The 25,225-nt window shown below is 34.8% G+C and overlaps 2 protein-coding genes across 3 annotated transcripts in view; one reads left to right on the forward strand and one right to left on the reverse strand.

Moving 5' to 3' along the window:
- Positions 1-430: 430 nt before the first annotated feature.
- On the reverse strand, positions 431-17,489 carry ACTR6 (actin related protein 6). Its single transcript, XM_006193333.3, has 11 exons — positions 17,337-17,489; positions 15,627-15,744; positions 14,606-14,674; positions 13,620-13,743; positions 12,032-12,167; positions 11,883-11,939; positions 9,160-9,258; positions 8,986-9,064; positions 4,374-4,545; positions 2,792-2,930; positions 431-1,120 (listed from the first exon to the last, which is right to left on the reverse strand). The coding sequence occupies exons 1-11, from the start codon at positions 17,402-17,404 to the stop codon at positions 991-993; spliced, it is 1,191 nt and encodes a 396-aa protein (XP_006193395.1). The 5' UTR covers positions 17,405-17,489; the 3' UTR covers positions 431-990.
- Positions 17,490-22,136: 4,647 nt separating this feature from the next.
- Positions 22,137-25,225, forward strand: part of UHRF1BP1L (UHRF1 binding protein 1 like) — a 93,420-nt gene continuing 90,331 nt past the window's right edge. For both annotated transcript variants that reach the window (XM_032493559.1, XM_032493558.1), the window contains exon 1: positions 22,137-22,408. Coding sequence is in view for 1 of the 2 variants with exons in the window: in XM_032493558.1 (XP_032349449.1) it covers positions 22,365-22,408 (44 nt within the window). In the remaining variant the exon portion in view is untranslated. The remainder of the gene's footprint in view (positions 22,409-25,225) is intronic.

Here is a 25,225-nt window from a genome sequence, read left to right on the forward strand (position 1 = left end):
ATTTTGATGGCAGGGCCTTACAAGGATTGTCCCTCAGTTACTGTTACCTAGATCCCTAAGGTTATCCTGGTTTTTATTCTTCCTAAGGCTATTGGTCCAGCTTTTTCTTAGATTTTTATGAGCTGTCCTCTGTCTTGCTCATAAAATTTGTTTTGCTCAGTATAGCCCAAATGAGTTTCTACTGTTTGCAATCAGAGAAGCAATCCATTTATTACCTGACCCATTCATTAATGTTTCTGTTAGCTGTTTCCTTAAATTGGAAAGCTGTAGCCTTAATACCTTAATACGCTTACTTTGATTAAGAGTTTTAAAAACTAAACACTAACATTTGTATCAAGAGTTTTAATAATCCCAAGTTAACTTCAAATTTGTTTATCCTAAAAATGGTACAGTATTTTTATGAGTGAAATAATATATTTCTCCAACACAGTAGTGACCAAAAATACTTTAATAAATTGGCTTTGGTCTCCATTCTTTCAAACTTACACTAAGTAAAAAATAAACATTAAAAAAAAACATTAAACACGGACAGATTAGTTTCTCCAACTTCAGTATATATAAATAAAAATGACAATTTAAAAATAAAATACTTAGTTCTAAAAGAAAGAAAGAAAACACTTTGGCCAATTCCTAGTCTCAAAACTACCTTCTAAGGAAAGCTAACCAGTGAGACAGCTAAATTTGTGCTTTCAACTCTGAAGAATTAAAACACATTCACTCTTTCATCTTCTAATGAAAGATAACCTACTCTCAGAAAAAGCATAAGCATTGTTATAGTAAGTCTAGCTCCTAAGTGAAAATTTGGGCTGAGTTACAGTCTACTTAACAACTTAGCTAAGAAACCTCTGAAAATTAGCCATGGATCAAAGAATTTACATAAGTGCAAGACTTTTATCTTAGGACGAAAGGTAACCCAGGTCCTTAACTTCCTTTAAAAAGAACACTGAAATTAAACCTTTGTTACAATCTCAAAACTTTCAGAAGTGTTTCTTAAATATCAAATTTCTCTTCACAGACACTATGTCCATTTTCTTCATAATCTTCTCTTGTTACCACCATATCTTCAAAATCATCATTCTCTGATATCAATTTTCCACCTTCCCAGGCATAAGTAATAGGGCTAAAAATAAAGGTCAAATAAATGAACCCAGATGATTTTACAGAACTGAAATGACAGAAACATTAATTAGTAACAAAAATGTGGCAGTCTCTACCCAATTTGATTTAACAGCAAATCATTTAATGTGTGAAAATAAGCATAAACTTAATAGGAGTAAAGCAAACTCAGAAAGAAACCATGGTCACCACTACAAGTAAGTTTTAATTTTTTTCCCCTGTGCCCTGTATTTATGGGCCTTATGCTTCTAATAAAAAACAAGAATACAAGCAAAAGATCAAAAATGCATAAAAGGAAAAACACTGTCATAACTGAGTCTAACTTCTGTATGTGGCAAAGATAAGTCATCTCATTAATTCACACAGAAACACATGAAATAGCTATTACAACTCCCATTTTATAAATCTGGAAAATGAGGTTCAGAGAAGTTAAGAGTTCAACGAGGATTTAATCTGAAACTGTTTTCACACAGTTTGTGCTTTTGCTGCTATATTCTGTTGCCTCTAATAAATGAGACATTTAGAAAACACAATGCCTGATAAATAGTTATAGGGTAGGATACAAGCAGTAAGTAAAATCAGAGCTCACCTATCTATTAAAACAGTAGATAGACAATAAAGATTTGATGAATAAAGAAATAAAAACTATTTCTGCAGATCCCTTGGCCTGTAACGTGTGCACGACTTGCACTTAAAATTTAGATAAAAATCCAACTGCTTCATATTCTAAGGAGTATTTGACCATTAAGGCTGATAAAAAAATCATTCCAATATCTAAGTTTATTCTTTTATCTGACAGCTGTAACATTAAGTGATCAGATGAAGGCTTTCTTATTAATTGCTATTAACTTTGAAAAAATTCTACTTAAGCTTTAAAACAAAACTCTGGAAGTCATGTACGTGGGCTCATGTTTACAACTCTGCCACTTAAAACAGTGGAGGGGAGAGGGGCATTATTTAGATATGTATTTGGTAAGAACACCTGCCTCCAGGTAAAGAGAAATGGATTTTAGCCTGGTAACTACTATTAACTTATCATAAGGCCTTTGCCAACTCATGAGCCTTTGTTTATTTACAAAGTATGCGGAACAGGATGCTCTGTAAGCCTTTCTCACAGCTCTAAAATTCTATCTTAATTTTTTTTACCACCAATGTAGAAATGATATAGACTTTTTCTCACAAAACAGGGTAGAGGGTATATATAAAACAGTCTGAATTAGGGGGTAAAAGGCGAGTTAAATGTAAAAGTTTATTTTAAATTACTTTAAAACATCCCAAAACAACTTATGAATTGACATAACTTATCTCAATGGTTAAATTCTTTAACTTCTATTCTTGATAGGAACTCTCAAGAAATGACACATCTCAGATGAATCGAATACATTAATAACCTAACTGCTTTGCCTGTAAAAATCTCAGGAATGAAGACTGGTTTACTATAGGGAAATGATCTTATATTAACTGGGTACCCATTGTGTACCAACCATTATGGCTGGTAATTTGCATAACTGAAATGTTACGTTTATCATTTCATTTTTTAAGAAAAGCAAAATGAGAATCCCAAACGTGAAATAAACTTGCCGACGTGGTAGAACTAGCTTTAAACTCGAGTCTCCCTATAGACCATTTTATCTACAAACCAACTTCCATATTTTGTTTCTAAGCCAACACTTACTTTTCAGGCAGCACAACAGAAACATCATAATCTGTTGGAGTGAGACATCGAACTTCTGAGTAAACCCGATCCCTAAATCCCGGGAAAAGGGAATTTCCTCCTGTCAAAACAATGTTCTTAAAAAAATGTGGCTGCATTTCTTTAAAAAACAAAAAAAAAAAAAAAAAAAAGGAGAAAGGAGAAAAGCATTAGAAAATCTATTTACTTATCTTTCTGGAAAAATAGGGATGAGGGCAAAGGTAAAGCAATTAGGGATTAAAATTACTAAGAAACCGTAATTTTTTATAACCATATAAATTATATAATTTCTAAGATTTTGTAATGAGGTTATAATTTCTACAAATAAACATATTAAACAGAAGTATGATCTTACAGATCTTTAAAAGGAAGGCTAAGGTGAAGGGGCTGAACTACTAGTGATTTACTATATATATATACATGTAAGCAATGCATAAATGAGTAAAATTCTAGAGGCAGGCATTTGAAAATTAAAACTGATCTTTCCTAAAATGGAGGAAGTCTCTATGTAGCCTGAGACTGTTAGCTAGTGTAAAGATGAAAAGGTTTTTCATGACATTTTAACTTGGGATTCCAAGTTTCCATGTTATCTCAGTGAGACACATATATTGATTATGCAATAATTAAAACTGATAGTGGAAGATACTCAATCTATAATAATATTTAAAGAATCTTATGTTCTACACTCAGTAAGGTACATGATAACAAACATATAACATGATATGATAAGCCAGTATTAAAAGGCTACTAAGCACCACTAGGAAATTTATCAGGAATTAATAGGTACTGGCCATCCTTCACCTGATGCTTCTGTTCACAAAACAAGAGTACCTTTATATTAACATCTGAGTCTCATATACATTAAAACAGTGCAGTACAAAATGTTTTATATGTCTTGACTGCAACTTTATATAAAATATGACATCAATATGAAATACTGATATGAAAATATCTGTGAAATAACTATATTAAGGTGATGGCATTATTTAGTTTCTTTTTCATTCTTTTTTTTTAATGGGAGGAAAGGACATTGTATGTGCTAGATTTTCTCCAATGCCTAGACTGTTTCCTAAGAACTCGGAAGACACTTTCAAGATATAAAAGTACTCCTAAACTCTAAAACACTATTTAAAGAACAAACCAGTCTAAAAAACCCCAAACAAAAAAACAAAATAAATAAAATAAAGAATAAACCAGTCTCATCAACAGGTAAAAACCATTAAATAGTTAAATTATAAATGTCTATTCTGTCCAAATTTCGCTTAAAACTCTTCTAAAATGGATATAGAAGTTTAATACTCATAGAAAGATGAATTTCTTCAACTTTAAATAGACTATAATTACTTTTCCTATATCAAATCTGTAATCTAGGACCAATAAAGTAAGAATTAATCAAGTACATTATTGTACCTGGAAATCTGCAAATAAAACAGACTCGCCATTTACTGAATTTATTTAGAAGAAACAGGTAACTTCTCTAGGGCTCATAGAGCCTATGTTTTGTTTTTTTTAGAGCCTATGATTTTTTAAAATATCATTATTCCCCAATACTTTATGTATGTACCTTCAGGTAAGTTCTGAATTGAATAGACAATAGCTTCTGGAATTCCCATTTCTTGAATGCCTATATCAGAAGGATTAAAGAGTATTTCTGGAACAGCAAATCTCTCATTGGTCAGACGAAGAATTTGTTCCCCAGATTTATATTTTCCACTTAACACCATCTCTTCCCTTGGCTTAAAGAAAAAAAAAAATAAAATGTTTAAGCTACATTATCTAGCTCACATGACTAATAACATTTAATAATGTGTGATACTAATAGATTAACAATGTTCTTGGAAGTTTCAGGATTCTCAAAAGTTAGAAAAATGTAGCCTTCTCTTCTGTTGCTTAAACCACCCAAGTAAACAATTATTGACACTAATATAGCTATTCCCCTAAAGATGATCTGGATTTATTCCACACATTTTAAAACAGAAAGAAAAGAACAGAGGAGAGGGATCTTCATAATCTACCTATAATAGCCTGATTTCAGTTTCTAAAGAACAAAGAACATACTTTAAATGAAAAACACTGTATCTTATGTCTCTACCACTATCTACTTTCACTCTAACCCTGTCTTAGGTGTTTACTGGACACTGGTTTTATTCTATTAGGATTTCCCCCTTCCTTTATACAAAAAGCCTATAAATTTATTATTTATTCAATTTCTACTCAAAATCAGTTTCCAAATGCTTTAAGCAAATACATGGACTGTATCACTGAAGTTCTTTTATTTATTTTCTAACCCACCCACTCTGTGAGCTGTGCTCCTGAAGGGGCTGGAAAAAATAATCTCTCCTATAACATTCTACATCATTAAAATAATGGTCCCTCTCAATTTTACTAAGAATCATCGGCTCTTCTGGATTCAGTTACAGACGTTCACTTCAACTGACTCCTGTAACAGTTTGTCCCAATCCTTTACTTAACTATAAAAATACTTCAAATACCTGAAAACAAATATTAATAACTTAAAATATATAAAGAATATTCTAGATTCCTTAATGTAATCAGTCATATACTCTCTGTTCAGATTTCAGCTTCCTTAGGCTTTTTCTGACTCCCAAATAAAAAGTCCCTCCAGTATTCTCTACTAGAACCTATATTATCCTTCATATTCTGCATTGTTCGCCATCACACCCGCACTACTCAGCACAGCATAGCACCCAGTACACAATAATTATTCAATAAATTATTGAATAATGGCATGCAAACCAACAATGTGGTGTTTGTATTAGGCATTTTACATAAATTAACCCACTGAACTCTCATACAACCTTGTAAGGTAGGCATATTTCCCTTTTATTAATGATGCAGTTGGTGTCAGTAAGGTTATGTGACTTGCTCAGGATCATCATCTAATAACCTAAGGACACACAATTTATTCATTCCACTATATTGCCTCTCTTAACCTGGATAGGAATGATTCTAATTTCTATCACTTGGAAATTCTATGCTTGAGACATTATTTTTTAGTAAAAACATCCTAAAAGTTACACAGTATTCACAACATTCTAGGAAAAAAGAGGAAAACCGCAAATCCCAATTAAAATTATTACACTAGCAAAGAGAATATTATTATTCCTTCACAGATAAAGTATTCTTCCTTCTCAGGTAGAATGGAAAATATATCCTATAAAGCTACAAATTCATTTAAAAGTGACATTGGCTTGAGTGTAAAGGGTATAACTCATTTTGTCAACATTCAAAATAACCTGAGACAGAGGTAGACTTGGAGAATTTCAGCTGACAAAACATGAGAGGTTATCTAGTACACAGCCCTGATTTAATAAAAGAAGATCATGTGACTGATCCAAGATCAAATATCCAACTAGGAGAAAGATCCAGAACTAGCTATACTTGCTGAATATTAGCTCTAAAGCCATTAATTGTTAATATGTAATCTGGAACTACAAGAAGTTTCTGTTTTTAAGATTACAATTCCAAAAAGATTTTTTAGACATAGACAAATGAATTTATAAGGGCTGCTGGGAGGTGCTATTTTAGTCAATGCAGGCCATGATTACTGCACAATCCTCATAAATTTCACTTTGGCACCATGAAAGAAATCATCAGTTTAAATTACAATGGCTCTGCTGAAAGTGGACATTATTATTTATGAGGAAAATTTTTATCAATTTAGATCAGCCAAGCATTCATTATTATTTCAGTAGACCTCTTTCTGATAAGAAATAAAACTTGGATTTCTAATCAGTTGTAATCAGTAATAATATTATAGACCTTATTATTATTGTTACTACCATCAATACTAGAAAATCAAGATTGTAAGTTTTTCCTGAGTATTTAAAAATATTCCTGAATAACGTATCAAGGTCCAAGTTTTAACATATCCTAACTATAAAGGCACCCATGTAATTCTTTTCATTTTATAGTATTGTTTTTCTAATTTCATAAATATTTATCAGCTCTCATCAAAGATTTTGATTATCACACAACAGTGAAAACAAGTTAATCAAGTACTAAATTTAAAATAATACATTTCAGGAGTAATCCTAACGTATACAAAATATAACTATTTCTAAATCTTAAAAATCATTAAGAGATACACAATTTAACATGCATTGTGAATAAGGTATAAATTCTAACATTGACAAAGTAAAGATTAAGGCATTATGGCTGAAATAAACATCAACTGGGGGAATGAATAACCACACCTCTATTAGCTCACTATGTAAGGTGCAGGATTGAGAAAATGAGACTTATGACATGGCAAGGAGGAAACTAATAAACTGATAGGCTGTCATTTGCAGGGCAGGAGAGAACTACATTGTAAAAAAGATAAAGATTTCCAAACCTAGTTGATAGTTAAATCAACTGGAATAGAGTTTTTCTTTTCTTAAGATTAAGTTTTCAAACTTAGGCACTCAGCATTTCCAGGGACAGGAACTGAGAATATGGATACCAATTGTTCTTCAAGTGGCCCAGGTGATTTTTAGTCAGGTTTGGAAAAGCTGGGAATTACTGAGACTTTACACAGGGTCCATCCCTGTAGAATTACGGATTACTTTAGCACCACCATTAACTCTATGAGTGCCGTAAACTCTCCATAAAGTTTTTTATCTCTGGAGTGTTTTAATCAGCTCTAATATGAGGATGATCAAATGTGCCTAATGAGAAAGAGGCTTGGTATCTGTATGTTTGGAGCAGTTTTCCCTGTTTTGTAAAGAAAAAAATACACCTTCCATATCCTAAGTGGGACATGGGCTTCCAGTTTCTCTCCCTGGTTCATGTCCAGACAACCTGATCCCATAATCTGTCCCAATTTCCTGACTTCTGAAAGTCAGGCTCAGTCCTCCACAAGGATTTGTTTTTAAGGATATGACACGATGATTTCATTTTTACAAGGCCCTGGGTAGCCTACTCTGAATTCTGATTTGTTTTTCACCTCAATAATCTAGCCCCCCGAAATTTCTTTTTTACTTTCAGGCATATAAAGAAGTATAAATAATTATATTAAACCCATGTATCCATCAACCACTTTAATGCAACTTTTCAAATAAGTTAACATTCCCCCTTTAAATTTGGTATTATCATTCACATACATTTTTATACTTTTACTTCATACTTACAAATCCCTAAACATAAATAATTACTCTGCATACCTTGGAATGGTACATATACTTCTAAAACTTGCTTTTAGATATCATTGTGTTTTAAATGTTTTAGAAACACATTTCTGAGATTTATCCGATGATGCTGTTGCTCTACTTCACTTTCACTGCTTATTTTATAATATGAATATATTAAAATTTATCTATTCTTCTTCCATTAATGGATATCTAAGCTCTTCCCAACTTTTCACTTTTTAAGTATACAGCAACAAATATTATTATAAATGTCTCCTAGTGCAAATATTTCCTTGTGCTTAAATTTCTGACCAAAGATTTTTAACGTCCTAACAGTCCTCATCAAGCCAGTAACTAGAAGGGCAAACTTCACATTTACCCAAACATAGAACTGACAGTTTACCTGAGCTGATCAAAGATAGGGAGAAATTACTTTGTTTTGACAACCAAGATAAACAGCCTCTCAACACTTTGAAAGTGTACTGGATTTTGCCCTTTTCAACTACAATCTGATATCAGACCAAACATGAGTATAATTCAGCCCTGTGTCACTTGTGTCAATAATATTCACACAGGCAAATAACCAACTTATAACTGGACTTAAACTAATTCTTAAGGAAACAGAAAAGGGTTAACCATAATATAGGTAATGATACTGTTAATCTCCAGGTTTGTCCCATGTCCCATTCAGCTGATATTTTTTTCTAAATAACTTTAGTAGAGATATTTACTAATCATTTATACACTGGTGCCTGAAGAAATGGCCACCAGGCAGGAAGGCAGTCATCAACATCTCTCTAAGACTCTGCCAATCCCAGCTAGATACTTTTCAAATCTGACGGAGTGGTTGCTTGAAGAAATATCATTCAGCATTTATAAAATTACCTTACAAGGGGGAGGGTATAGCTCAGTGGTAGAGTGCATGCCTAGCACACATGAGGTCCTGGGTTCAAGCCCCAGGGCCTCCATTAAATAAATAGATGAATAAACCTAATTACCTACCCTGCTTCAAAAAAAAAAGATAAATTAAAAAAATAATAATATTACCTTACAAAAACCCTTTTTAATTGTACTAAAGTCAGGCAAAACATAGTCTATCATTACTGTATTTTCCTCTCCTTTCAACCTGAAAAACAAAATAGAGACTTATGAAATATTTTAACTATGTGTAACACTACCCAAGAATCAACTTTCCAGTTTTTAGATTATCATTATACATACCTGGCAATATCCATGTCTCTGTAAAAATCCTGAGACACATAGCATACATCTTCCTTCACTTGATTAATAACATGTGTTTCATCCATAACATGTAACTGCCTAAACAGAAATAAAAATGGTAAGATGTCAAATGGAAAAAAATTAAATATAACTTATAATTATCATTTAAAATATTTTTTCTGGAATTAAAATTTCAGGTAACTGATCTTTTAAAAATACTAAATTCTTGAATATGTAAAATATTTTTAACCTTATGGAATACTCATTCTATTATTTTATTTAATCTCCAGAACACCATCCCTCTGAGAGAAAACATTATTACAATTTGCAGAAGGAAACTGAAAACAAAGGTCTTAGGTGGCAAGGAATATCAAATTAAAGCACAAACTTTTTCTTCCAATCATTCTGAACAGAATCTTGCCAAAATGCCTTAACTCTAAGCACTATCTTTTCTGATTATAGAAGTATTGTTAGTCAGCAGCACACACTACTTGGCACAAAATAGATGTATAATAAGTTTGTGATGTGATGATGAGTGAATCGAAGAAAACAGGCTTAATGTAAAAATAGTTTTTTTTTAAAGGAAGGGGTTTTTTTCAATAGTTTTTAAAATTAAATTAAAAAAAATTTTAATAGAGGTACTGGGGTTTGAACCCAGGACCTGTGCATGCTAACTAAGCATGCCTTCTATCACTGAGCTATACCCACCCCTCCAATAAAGCTGTTCTTAAAAACAAAAACATGAGGTTATTTCAATTTTTCCCTCTGCACATGGATTACATACTATATGTTCACTTTTTTTTGTTTTAGACTAAATATTATCTCATGAATGTTTTCTTATACAGTAGCATATTCTTTAAAAATATGACTTAATGCCTTATCATGTTCAACCACAGAGATCTATTAAAATGTTATTTATCAATGTTCCTAATGTTGAAAGTTTAGATCAGGAAGGAAAGATACTCATATGTTTATAAACAGGGGCTCCAGAGTCAGAGACTTAGGTTTAATCACAACTTAGTAGCCAAGTTATTTTATCTGCTTGGGACTCAATCTCTTCAACTCTGAAAAGGTAATAAGGTCACCAACTTAACACAGCTGTTAAAAGTAAATCTAATCATACATGTAAAGTATTTAGCATAGTCCTTGTACTCAATAAATAAAAAACATTTTTATTACTTGTATCTTTTTGCTTTTGTTATAACAAATATCCTCATATATACCATATTTCACCTTCACTAAGATACCAATGAGAAGAAAAAGTGCTAATTAAACTATAACAATTCTAAGGTACTAACAATTGGATGATTCATCCCAGTTTCAGAGGTTAAAATGTTAAAAAAGTAAAGATCAGAATCAATGAAAAAGAGGCATTTTAACCTATATCTGATTATCTCATTATTTATTCATACTGTAGGACACAGGATATGAAATACTTTTACTCTCTTGGTATACTGCAAAATTGTTTACCAGAAAAGTTATTTTAAATTATACTTTGACCAGCAGCAAATAGGTATCCATACCACAAATCTACAATATCTTTTGAAACAATTCTATTAATTTGGATTGTAAAAACGGTATTTTAATTTGCATTTTCTCTACTATAAGGTTCTACACAGAATGTACACAAATGCATGTAAAAAATGGTGAAAACTGAATATAATCTGTAGTCTGGTTAACAGTAGTGTGCCAATGTCAATTTTATAATTTTTATATTGTACTAGTTAAATAAAATGTCACTTAAGGGTACACAGGGCTCTATGTACTCTATTCTTGCAACTTCCTGTGTCTATAATTATTTCAAAATAAAAAGCTTTTTTTCAATGTCCTAGAGCTGGGTAGGATGAAGACTGGACAGTGATGGCTAAGGGGAGTAGGCTTCTTTTGGGGTAACAAAATTGTGTGATGGGTATATACACTAAAAACCATTAAACTATATGCTTTAAATGGGTGAATTGTATGGTATGAGAATTATATCTCAATAAAGCTGTTAAAATAGTAATGGTACATCTGAGAGAAGAAAGAAAAAAGGTAGAAGTGAGATCCACTTATTTTCATAAATAACATGGTGGGGCTAAGAGACACTGTCAGTGTCATACTAGCCAAAGTTAATGTAATGAAAACTGAGATTTAAAAATTCTACTTATGTTTTTTAAATATAATAAGTTTAAAATAATAACATTAATAAAATTCAGGAGGCAAGAGAAGAGTTGGGAGATCGCTAAGTACACTAATTCTTCATCTTTTAATAGTGGACAGTAAACAAATATTGGCTAATCCAGAAACAGAAATATCAATATATTAAGGCTTATAGAGATTTTAAAAAATGCAGTTCAAATAGTTTACTTTGTATGGAGTAAAACTGACAAAGAGAAATGGAAAGGGGAGGCAGAGATTTATTTTCCTTTTATACCCTTATTTCCTTATATATATTTTCAAATTAGTTTTACAATGTACATGTACGTTTATACTTTAAAAATATTATTAATATATCAACCCCCTAGAATTTGAAAATGTCTTTTTGGTGGATACTATCACTTCACATGCTAGAAAGCTTTTCAACTTGAACATCATTTGAATTTATATATGTGATACAGTTTTTTAAGCAATAATACAGAATTGCCTCCTGAACTTAGAATTAAAGATAAGGAATCATTTTAAATTACTTTAAAAAGTTCATCCCCAGCATCCCATCCTCCCAAAGAATCAAAGCGAAGTATCACCTGTAAGATATGATTTCCTTTAGATGATTGGTTAGAAGTTTTCCTCCCACATTTATCCTAAAAAGGAAGAATTCAAATTTGATTTAGTTTATTACACATTTCATTCAGTTTTATTTTAAGAAATAACATGAAAATTGAATGCAACTCACCGAATAATTGCTTCTTTTTTCTTTTTACTTCTACAATAAGGAACTATATGTGTAAAGGAATATCCACTATCTACAATGATACAGCATAATTCAGAAGGATTATCTCGGAAATACCTATGTGCACTGAGAGCCCCAGCTATTAAAAAAAGAAAAAATAAACACATTGAATAAAAGTATAATTAAAGCAATAAATAAAGGTAGCAAACTAAGGCAAGCACAAAGACAAAAATTTTATTTATAAAAAATGTTAATTTAAAATAATATTCTTAATTCTGTCAAGTTTTTTACAGTTTAAATTTTGAAACATCACATTTTTGTGGTAAAGATGATAAAAAAGAATAGAGATCAACTTTTAAAGATAAACATCCAATTCATAGGTTATAATAATTATTTTAGTGTCTGAGGTTTTTTTTTGGGGGGGGGTAATTAGGCTTATTTATTTATATTTTTAGAGGAGGTACTAGGGATTGAACCCAGGACCTCGTGCATGCTAAGCATGCACTCTACCTTGAGCTATACCTTCCCCCTTGTAATAATTATTTTAATAGCAGATAATTTTACTGAGCATTTATTACACGCTGGACACTATTCCAAACTCCATAAGTATGTATGTTTTAATCCTCGCAACAACCCCATTTTACAGAGGAAGAAACGGAAGCACAGAGAAGTTAAATAATGTGCCCAAAGTCCCATGATTAGAAAGTAAGAGTCAGGATTCAAACCTAGGCAGTGTGGCTCTAGAGCAAGGTTTCTCAATTTGGAAACTAGTGCCACTTTAGGCCCGATAACTCCTCGTTGTTGAGGGCTTTACTGTGGGTTGTAAGATATTTAGCAGTCTCTGTGTCCTCTACCTACTAGAGGCCAGAAGCACCCTCCCGGTTGTGATGAAGAAAAATGTTTCCAGACATGGCCAAATGTCCTGAGGAGCAAAATTGCCCTGACTAGAAATACTGTTCTCAAGATTATACTCCTATTATAGATAGTATACTGAAGCTTACATAGACTTAAATTCAGCAAGCTAAATATTTGAATACTTTCATTGTGCAGTCACATAGTGTAATTCTAGCCTTTAATAAACTTACTTCTAGATAATATTTAGATTGCTTTTCCTCATATTGGTAGACTGAGTTAATAACATTATTTCAAACAATAATAACAACAGCAAACACATCAGTGACAGGAAAAACAATTATCTTTCAGAGATTGGAAATATGTGGCTAGTAACTTCATTAGGGAGAAATATCATGTTAGTAAAAAGTTAAGGGGGGAGGGTATAGCTCAGTGGTAGAGTGCATGCCTAGCATGCATAAGGTCCTAGGTTCAATTCCCAGTACTGCCATTAAAAATAAATAAATATATAGACCTGATAACCTTCCCCCACCAAAAAATAAAACCAAACAAGTAAAAAGTTAAAATGAGAGGAGTCTGACCAGATAATCCCTAAGGGTCCATCTAGTTTTTAAATTCCATGTTTTATTTCCTTCAAATCTAAAAGAATGTCACGTAATATTCTTAGATTTTAAGTGTTTCTTTATTCAGTTCATATCCATATTCACATAACTTAATTTTAATCAAAACTGTAACTCACCATTTACTCTCAATACTGCTTGGAACTGGTATTCTTCAAATAAGATTTCATTCATTGATTCTTGAATTGAAGTGAAGTTAAAATATGGTTCTGTGATAATAATATTAGTATCTAAAAAATCAACCTATGAGAGGAAAAATATCCCAAAAGTTTTATAACTTTGTAGTTATAATTATAAACACCTGTTTTACATATATACACAAACTTATTTAATCCTTACAATAATCCTAAGAGACAGATATTATTATTATCCCCTTTTAATAGGTAAGCAAACAGAGGCATAGAAGAGTTGAATGAGTTACCAAGGTTTGTATAACTAGTTAGTGACATACCTAGGATCTGAACTGGAAAAGTCTGGTTATAGATTTCATGCTTTTAACTATTATTTAATTTTAACTCTCTTAATAGTAGCATGGATAAAATGATACTGTCAAATTGTTTATAAAGACAATCATGCAAAAGTAATGAATGATGTAACTACAAGTATTGGGACTGTTGTTATTTTGTGTTTAAAAGTTGAAAGGCAAGAAGCTTTAGAATATTAAATGTTTACATAATTCTCTCCCACACACTCTTAAGAAGCATTAAAATTTGAACATTCCGTATACCTAAAGTCATGCTAAAGATATTAAAAGCACAAAAATTTCACATTGTAATATTCACACATTCAGATATATGATCAAAAATATTTTATTGTGAAAATAAAAATGAGATAGTGAACTGGCCTAATAATAGCAGAAATCTGAAATAAAATTTTAATCTTAAGTTTCAAAGACTATTTCCTCTCAACCTCAAATTCTACTTCAAAATGGAAATTCTATTCACTTGCACTTATTTAGAGAATCAAAGCTAAGCACAGTAGATTAAGTGACTTAAATATATATAAGAAACATTAAAAATTTTATAAATCTTAAAATTTAAATTCTAATATTTCATTTGAATAAGACACGGAAATAGAAATTTGAATACATACTCCAATTTGTTACCTGATACATTTCTTTTCCAAAAAGGTAATCCCAAACTTGCCTTTGAACATCCCAATTCACCAAGTAGCCCTAAAAAATTTGTTTTATAAATTAATTATCAAAAATATTTGAACAATCTTTAAAAATCAGACTAATATATTCTAAATCACTGCTTTCTATCTATTTATGGTTACCTTCATGAGGCTAGTGCTGTTTGAATTTCAAGCCCTCTATACTGTTATGTTTTTCTCCTTTTTTTGAGAGGGGGGAGGTATGATTTTCTCCTTTTAAAAATTCTAAATATTACAAATTTACAATAACCAAAATGTCAAGGGTTCAAAAGACACATCAATAAGAGGAGATGCCTCTCTATACTTTTCTTTTTTTTTAAACATTTTTTATTGAGTTATAGTCATTTTACAATGTTGTGTAGAATTCCAATGTAAAGCACAACTTTTCAGTTATACATGAACATACATATATTCATTGTCACATTCACATTTTTTTTTCCGCTGTGAGCTATGCTGTGCTATACCGTATAATCTTGTTTATCTATTCTACATATGCCTGTCAGTATCTACAAATTTTGACTCCCAGTCTGTCCCTTCCCACCCACCTCCCCCTTGGCAACCACAAGTTTGTATTCTATGTCTGTGAGTCTGTTTCTGTTTTGTATTTATGGGGTTTTTTTTTAGCTTATTTTCTTTAATATGTTCATTTCATTTCACTTTACCATAAACAAGTAAAATTCAGTAATCACAATCATTAACTAAATCATAGACATTTATTTTTACTCTTATTTTTAGTTTTTTATTGAAGTATGGTTGACTTTATTTCACTGAAATATAGTTGATCATGGTCATTTATGTTTAAGAAGACAATTTACAACAATTTTTGGTTGTAAAAAGATCCTACTGAAAATTTAAATAACTTCTCAGATATTTAAAAATATTTTCATACATAAAAAATCTTGTGTATATACACTTCAAATCATCTTTAAACTTAGGCCTTTGATGCTAGAAATGACATACAGTTGGATTACCTTCTGAAAAGGAAGGATGTAAAAGAGTCCAGAAGGGTCCTTTATTTCATCGATCTGGTTAGCAGTAAAAGTTTTAAGACGTGCTGTTTTTGACCTGAACTGACAGTTAGGAATAACTCTTTAAACAAACAAACAAAAATATATAATTACTTCTTAAATACCTAGTTCCTAAAAATACATTTACTTCACCACCACCCTTGATGTCAAAAAAAACATCCAAAACCAGTGTTTCTCATTTTGTCTTCAAATAATATTTTAAGTCTTTTTTAAAAAATGTTTTAGTATATAACAGGTTCTATACTGGACCCATTATCTTTCTCAAATAATCCTCAAGATATCCTCACAGGTGGGTATTGGTTCTGCCACTGCACACATACAAAGAGGGGTTTAGGTAAAGTTCCTGGTCCTTCTGGGTTTAATGGGAAATTTCCTAAGACCATCCTGGTAAAAAACCAAAAATTTTCAAGTTTAAAATTCTAGCCATAAAATTAAGTGTCCATGGAGTCAAAGATTTTCAATCAGCAAGGTGCTGTAGCGTAGAGAAGTAGGAAGTAGTTTGAAATATGGTTGCTGCCCCCATAAAGCTTAAAATCTGGTCAAGAAGACAAATTAGAGCCATTATCAACTACACGTGTACCCGTATAGGGGTGGGTGGGTGTGTGGGGTGTGTGTAGGTACATACGTACGTTTACGTACATATATACAGAGAGAGAAAATAAAGGGGAGCTGAATTTGTCACCCCAAAATATGCCACTTTGGCATGAGGATTATTTTGAGCTAAAGGCAATCAAAACCCTTGCGTTAATTGGGATAATCTGTAAAAATGTTTTGTACCTGATAATTTCACTTACTATATGGTCATTTTCTCTATACGTTTAAATAGTCTCTGAGGACAAGAGTCTTAAAAACTGCATTGTAGTCAATCTTATGGTTGTATTATAATTCGAGTCAATTTACTATTCTTGAGTATTTAGCTTGCTCCCCCGCCATTTTTGTTACCATACAGGAAGCCCAGATACAATATCCAGTATTCGGTATCTAATCTTATCAAGCACTTCTAAATTATTCCTTAGGTAACGGATAACAAAATTGTTGTCAAAGAATAAGAACATACACATTGCCAAAATGTTTTCCAGAAGACTAACAATTTATATTCCTATGCAATTTGTCCTTTTAAGAAAGAGGAGGGAAGCGAAAAAAAAACCCTTGTGAATATATTAAAAGAAAAGTGTGCCTCTAAATATGCTTAGTCTTTATTCAGATATGTAAATTTTATGAAAGCCACTGCAGTATTTGTTTAGTTGAGTCAAATCAACTAGGTCAGCTAATGAGCACTTCTAAGGGCTTAAGTACAAAGCCTTCAAAGTCTCCAGCCACTGAGACAGTGGTTTTTTCACTTTTAGGAATCATAAAACTTTTTGAGGATCTGATTTAAGTTTTAATCGCGGTCCCAAGTAAATGCATATACACATAAAATGCTGCCCACAATTGCTGAAGGTTCAGGAACTTTGTGTACGGACCCCTCTGTCAGGAATCGCCTCCTTAGAAGCCTGTTTTCCTGAGCTATTTCCTGTTACGAAACGAAAAAAATCGTCCCACTTCCGGGGCCATAGAACCCCAAATTAATACCAAAGTCCCACTTCAAATCATCCCAACTACCCAGCTCCAACCAGAGCATCCCTCTGGCTGAGTTAGGAGGCGAACACTTACGATACATTTTCATGGCTGTAGCCGATTTTGGCGTTATAAGCTCCGTTATCCAGCACTAGGGTCGTCATTTTTTCATGAACAATGCGGTCGTTGCTGTCTCTTCCCGACCCTTCTGCTCACGCTTTTTCCGGCACTCTATGGTTTGCATGGACGGAACGTAAGGGCGCTTCCGGTCTCCCTTAGCAACTGAGGCCGCCGGCAGCCAGAGATTGCGCTGTCGTACCGCTTCCCAGCAAGAGTCGTACTGCGTTTTTAACCCTAACCTGTTTGCGTCGTGGCGAGAACCAATAAGACGCGAGGTGCTAAGTGCTATTTTGCCCAACGTGTATTTGTTCTTTACTTTGCAGGTTGGGTCGCTCCTGCGAGTTTCTTCTAACCCTTTAACGAATCAGCCCTTTGAGGGGGCGGAGGGTGGGGATGAAGGGGTTGTGGGTGGGTGTGTGTTCGAATAGTATTGTTAAGGCAGTGACATTTTTTTCAAGAATAAATTGCAAAACCATACGCAGTATGGAATTGGATATGAGGTCTCTTCAGCCTTATTCCCCACCATTGCCCACCCTACTGTTGGATCCAACCACTCTGAATTACAAATACGCTGTTTAGTAAACCGCCTTGCCTTTTTATTCACGCTCACACTCAACCATGTCTGTTTGTTCTTCAGGACGGAGCTGTGTCTTTCTTATCTAAAAAAGCTTCTCTACATCTGACATACTCCCTCTCTGTTCCCCTTCCTAAAATTAGGTGCTCCTCCTATGTGTTCCCGTAGTGCCTTAGGTTAACTCCTATCATAATGTATAAGAGAATAAATTTATATTGGAAACCGGACTTTGCCACAAAATGTCTGTGTAACTTTGGGCGATGAAGATGATAATGGTTAATACTTACACAGCGCTTAATGCGTGCGATTACACTGTTCTAAGAGCTTTATGTATGTTAACTAATTTAATCTTTACAATTTATTAAGTGGATACTATAACTGAAATCAAAGATAGTTAAGAGTGCAGTCTCTGCATTCAAATTCCTGGTTCAAATCCTCACTCTGCCACTATATGTCTTGACATGTTATTTAACCTCTCTATACCTTAGTTTCCTCGTGTGTAAAATGGAATAATATAATCCCCCCCCCGGATTATTTTATGAAGAGTAAATGATTAAAAGTATCTAGTAGTAACTAACATCATCATCATCATCGTTTTTATCATATGATCGTTCTGTTACCTTTGCCGTAGATGGCAAACTCCTTGATGTCAGGTATGCTATTGTCTATATTTCCTTTCTATCAAAAAGTCATTGAAAATCCAAACCTAGTTATGTCCAGTTTCAGTCATTCTATTTTCTCTAACTTAATATTAAATTGATAGGATCCCTTACTAAAAACAGGTAAAGAGTATTTTATCACTCGTTTATCATTGAACAACCATCATTTTCATTCATCTCGTCTTTTAAAATACACTCTTTCAATCCTATCTCTCTCAGATATAAGGCCTCATTTAAGCTTCCCTTTTTGCTTTCCTTAATATTTATGTGTTCCTGGATCAAGATCATTTTTGTTCTTGGCTCCAGCTATCATTAAATACTAATAAATCCTAAAGCAGATTTTCTACCCCCAGCTGTACACTGAATGTTTCTTTCCAGACATCCTGAGATAAACTTAAAGGTAATAAATCCAAAACTGAATCTTATCTCCAAAACTGTTTTTCTTCCTATATTACTTGTCTCAGTTAGTGGTGTACCCAATATCCACCCAGTGCCCTAAACTAGAACACTCAGTTACCTTCAATCCAATCCTTGACTTAATCTCTGGAATTTGTCCTTAACCTTTTATCTCTACTAATATTGCCTTATCTCACCAGAAATAGTAATGTCACTGCCTTCTCAAGACTCCTGTCTCCATTTTCTTCTCATTAGATTTGTTTTCTGTAATGCTAGCCCATTTATCAGCAAATATTTTTCTAAATCAGAAATCTGACCATCTTCATTCACCACAGAAGTCTTCCATGGCTTGACATTGCCTATGAAATAATGTCCTTACGTCTGCAATCTCATCCCCCTTCAACTTGTCCTACAGTGTGCTGGTAAATGTTAAATAACAGGTATCGAGGAAAAAAAGTCCTGATTTGTAGTGTTTACCACTTTCTGTAGTAAAAATACTGTCACACTTTTCCTTAAGTCACCAAACAATGGAACACAGAAATGGGAAGATATGGGCACAATTAGTTTTCCTGAGCCAATATGAGCCAGCTCCAGCATGGACTGTACAGGAAAAGCTTTAACTCTATTCACCTTCACATCATATACTCTCTCCTCCCCAGTTTTAGCACCAATAATCTCAAGTATGTAAGCATTACTTTTTATATACATGAATATTTTGGCAATGTGTAATATTAAAAGAGTTAAAAATATTACTCTAATATATAATGAACTTCTGACAGATTTAAGTCACATTAATGAGTGAACTAGCATTATACTCTCTCTTGTTGGTTCTTGCATTAATGAGTTAACAAATTTTTGATGCACATTCATTATATATTTGTATGACAGTTATGTTTTTAATTTTTTTTAAATTATACTTTGAAATTTAAATAGCAATGAACAAAAATGTAAATTAATTTAAAACAGAATTAACGGTCGCCTTATGACATGTGTTCTCTCAATCAAGGAAGAGTAAAATTGAAATTATTGCCATGTATTTTCCTAATAAAAAGATACTACAACTACAGTTATTAATCTGACCTGTACTTTATTACTTTATAAAGTTATTACTTTAAAAAGTAATGGAGGCTATAAAAAGCCACTTGCCTGGGGCGGAGGTTTGGGAAGAAACTACTATCACCACCCACTCAGAGGATGGTGGATCATTTCCTTCAGCCAGAATGCTTGCTGCTGAAATTTCTTTATTGCTTTATTTCCTTAGTACTATGAGAGAGAACCACTGTCTCATAGCACTTTGCTTCTGTTTTCAATTATGCTAATGATAATAATAGCATTATTAGAGTTTCCCATATGCTAGGCACTTTGTTGAACATTACCTATGCATAATCTCATTTAATCTTCACAAAATTTTGAGTTAGGTACTATTATCCCCAATAGATGAGGTAACTGAGACAGAGAAAGATTAAATAACTAGCCCAAGTTTACACAGCTACAAAGTGGCTGAGCCAGCTCCATGTCTTAGCATTAGGAATTTATCTTCCATGTTAGGTTAACTTTTTGATAGCAGGAACAGTTTTTGTTTGTTTTTTGTTATTTGTTTAGGCTACCCTAGTTACTTGAATTGTGCATCCTTTATAGTACATGATAAATGTTAAGTGAGGAAATCATCACCTCCGTGTATATCTCTTTTCCTTTGCTTGAAAACAGCCAGGTTATTGGACTATGTGTAAAATAGCCCCTCTCCACACACCCCCCCACACTTATACATCTTTTTGATACATTATTAAGAGCTAGTGTAATTTTTCCCCCCTGTTTTAGACATCACTAAGTGATCATTTTTGTTGTGGGACAGCAAGCAGGCCGTTGGAGGCATGATGATGCTCAGGTTGGTAAAAAGAATTTACCAGAGATAAAGTCTTGGAATAGAAAGGAGTTTATTAGGGGTATGCCGTCATAGACAACAATGGGCCACACGGAGGAGAGGTGCCTGTGTGAACACCAAGGCGAAAAAGGGAAAAGTTTAAAAGATACGCTGCTATAGGCAATACTGGGGCACACAGACAAGGCGTGCCTGCGTGAGCACCAAGAGCTGGTTGTTGGGATCTTTCATATGATAGGGTCATAAGGTGCCTTTCAGCTTGTGCACAAGGCTCTAATTGGTTGCAGGTGAGGTAAGTTCAGGGTCTGTGAAGGGCAGTGGGGTTTATGACTGATAAGGTGGGCTGAAACAAGCCAGTCTGGGCTATTGTGAGATTAGGCATTACCTGGGGAAACACGCCCAAGGAAAGAATGTACTTCATCTTTTGAGGGATCACAGGCAGACATCTGAGAGCCCAGAAATGGGGGTTGTTGGATTTTGAAAGACATCAGTTGGCCCATCTCTGTAAAACGTTGGTTTGGGGCTGGATGCGGTGAATGTGTACAGCTGTAATAGTTCTCCCTGCTATTTCAACAATTTCCTTCCTTTATACAGAAATTTTTAAGTGAAATTTTACATCCTTATTCCTTTAGATACCACAACCTAGTGAGGTGGGTAAGGCTGATATTATTAACCTATTGTATAGATGATTAAACCAAGGCTAAAAGTAAGTAAATTATCTTCTTCAGGTTAACACAGGTAGAAAAATACTAGAGCCAGGACTTGAGGACTTGAATCTAGGCCATCTAGTTTCCAGGTCCTGGACTCTATTAAGACACATTGTCAACTTTTACTTCCCATGGGATCTCCAGGGGAAACATGAAATCACACCATTTAGCGGGGGAGAAAGCAAAATATCTAGGCTAAGAACAAACAGGCAAGAATATGAGGAAAGCTGAATAGGTAGGGAGAGCAAAGCAAGCAGGGCAGTTTGTAGAGCAAATTCTGAGGAAATGAAAAAGAAGCAGGAAGTGGATGATGCATTCAGTGATGGAGACGGGAACAAGACTGGAGGGTGGGTGTGAGGTCTAAAACCTAGCAAGGTTCTGGGATTGGGAGTCTAAACACCCGAAAGCTTGAGGGCAGTGGACTCTCGAGGCGAATGCGCGGGAGGCGGAGCAGCAACCCTCCGCTCCAGCCCCGAGCCTGCGTTGCCCCGCCCCCCGCCCCGCCCCGCCCCGCCCCGCCCCGAGCCCGCGCCGCCCCGGCCCTCCCCCAGGTCTCCTAGGTGATGTTGCAGCCAAGATGGCGCCGGCGAAGGCCCTGGCTGCCTGAGCGCGATGCTCCCGGTCCTTGGCAGCAGCGGTGGCCTCGGCCGGGGTCTCGGGTCTGTCCCGAGCGTGAGCGCTCAGGCGCCTCTCCTCCGGCCGGGTTAACCCGGACACAGAGGAGACGGCCGCGAAAAGAGGAAGCTGTGAGGAACGGAGAGGGAGCGCGCCGCCTCCCGCCTCGGCACCATGGCTGGGCTCATCAAGAAACAGATTTTGAAGCACCTCTCCAGGTCAGTCAGAGCCTTAGGCGTGGGGACCAGTCCGCCTCCGCCGTAGCCGGGACCCGAGGCAGCCTGTGGCTTTGGGGGCGGGGGATACTGGCAGCCCAACGGGAGGCGACCTTTGGGCTCCCCGCTCCAGTCGGGGCAGAGGTCGCTGCCCCGATTCTCCCGTCCCTGGACCGGTTCGCCCCTGGACGGGTTCTCCTCTGGCTGGCTCGCGGAGGGGCGTGTTGGGCGCCTGGGGGAGCGGTGGACTGGGATCGTCCCCGACGCGGCGTCTGGGGGCACGGGGAGGACTCCTTGAGCGGTCCTGCGCGGAGGCTGGAGGTGGTCTGTCGTTACCAGGTGCCTGGTGTGTGGCAAGAGGAACCTAAACTCGGTGCTCGCCTCGGTTCGAAGCTGAGTGGTTCCGTTAACCGAGGGCGTCTGGCGCAGTGTGGGCTGTTAGGACTGAGACTTGTCTTAGTGAAATGTTAACCTTGTTATTGTTCTGAATTCACCCTACCTCGCGGTTCCCAGTATGATGCATTAAGGGTGTGCCTGTTTGCACTGTTAGGATTTGTTTTAGGTAATCAGAGTTACCAGCTTTGTCAAGTTCTTTCTGGAGTCGTTTTAGCCTCACATCATTCTTACAGAACAGTTTTTTTGCTTTTTAAAAAAATGAGACCCATAAATTCAGGGAGTCAACATCTGTGGTAATAAACCCTAAGATTTGTCATTCTTTCCGTTTCATAACGCAGGCAGTTTTAGTCAGAAACATGACTCAGTAAAGCTGGCAGTTTGTTACTGCCCCTGGCTTCTCCATGTTTGCCTCAAGACAGGCTAAATGTAGGATCTTATTTCTAAGTTGTTAACAGTGCCAAATTCAAAGTGCTTGGTTATAACCCTTTTCTCTGTAATATTTTTTCCCCTTTAATGGAAGTACTGGGAATTTGAACCTAGGACCTCGTATGCTAAGCGTGCGCTCTACTGCTGAGCTGTACCCTCCCACCCCCTTTTCTGTTATTTTTAAGTTAATGATTACTTTTAACTGATTTTAGGAAAACATTAGGGTGTGACGATATACTTTCGTAGTAAAGACTTCTTGATTCTCCAAGTTGTTGTATACCACGGGTTATGTATTAGGGAACAAAATCAGTATTTTCTGTGATTCAGCAAATATTTTCCTCACTTATTACATTGAGTACGATATAGGTTTGTTTTTTTAAAAGCAACAAATTTTAGCAGCGTTTATGAATATACATTTCTTAATATTGTCGCTAATTGAAAAGTTTAAAATTGTAATTATGGTCCGATAATTATTTTATTTTGGAAGATTTTATCTTTATTGCTGTTTTTTATAATTTAAGTAAGGTCTGACGTATCAGATGTCCTCCAGCCTTTCTCATACTCAGTTCCACAAGAAAATTCAGACCTGTAGAAAATGATTTGGATTTCTATTTTCTCACTCTCCCAAGCATGATAGTACATAGCTACTCTAGATACATGTACATAGTACACTCTAGATGCACGGGAGAAAAGTTTATTTAGTCAATGAGTGCCTTAGGGCATTAGAGTTTAGTTCTCTTGTTGAACTCCCTTAACGTGAGAAAGACTCTTAAAAGTTAGTAGTAGAGGTAATGGCTCTACGTCACAAAACAGACACACTCAGAATTGAGTCTTTAGGATTACTTTTTAATCTATATGATTGCTAATAGCTGTGTTGTTAATAGTAATGATTTTTTTTTTTGAGATGAGTTTATCAGACACTTGAGTTTTCAGTTATTTCATATATCAAAATTACCTTAAGTCAGGTGATTGAATAGTATCAAATTCGTATTCTTGGTTAATATATATGTTAGTGCTGTTGCTGTCATGTCATCTCCTAAGAAAAATACAGTTATTTATAAATCTAAAGTATGACAATAAATGTAACAAGGTGGGTGTTGTGATAAATTATAGTTATTCAAGTGGGAATAAACTTTTGAAATTACCTGAGTCAAGCTTAATTTTACGGATTATCTGGTAATGAAGAGGCCACCGCATGGATCTAATCATCTGGGTACAATTTAATACAGTTAAAAAGGAAAGACTTAGAACATACTATCTTCCAATAATAAACATTTCATATGGCCAGTGAATGGAACCCATGGCACCTTCTTAACAGAGGACTTAACCTGACCCTACTTTTCTCTGTGGCATTCATCCATACTTACCTATTTGCTATTTGTCTGTCTTCTCCATTGAATGCAAACTCCATGAGGACAGGGTTTTTGTTTTTACAAATTTTTATGTTATTTTTCTTTTATTTATTTTGTTTTTTAGCAGGTTTTTTTTTTTGAGTCCAGAATAATATAGGCACTCAACAACTATTTTTTTGAATGAATTCATGAATGACAATGAGCTCACTCTCCCTCATATTACTGTTTTTTAAAACTGAGAAGAGACTATAAGCCATCAATATCATCGCAGATATTTGGTCTGACCAGTTTAACTGTGGTTTGGGGAAGTCATGGATAGTTGAATCATTGAATTAATGTGGTGCCTTTGGTGTCCTGGAAAGGAAAATGGACCCTTTGTATAAGGGGTCTTCCAGTAAGGAAGACTGTCTAGGAACTAACAGGAGAAAGAGTGATTACACTGAGCCTTGAGATTGAAGTATAGTGAAAACTGTCAGATTAAAAGCAGTGTTGCTCAGATATAGGGGCTTCAGAAAATGGTATATTTCACTAGTATATTTCAGGGATGGGTCGGGTAGGCGGCTGTTGGTAACTAGAGGGGTAGAGGACAGGAATGGTGCTAAACATCCTACAGTGCACAGCACAGTCCCCCATAACAAAATTATTT

The sequence above is a fragment of the Camelus ferus genome, chromosome 12 (genome assembly GCF_009834535.1).
Source record: "Camelus ferus isolate YT-003-E chromosome 12, BCGSAC_Cfer_1.0, whole genome shotgun sequence".
Lineage (NCBI taxonomy): Eukaryota > Metazoa > Chordata > Mammalia > Artiodactyla > Camelidae > Camelus > Camelus ferus.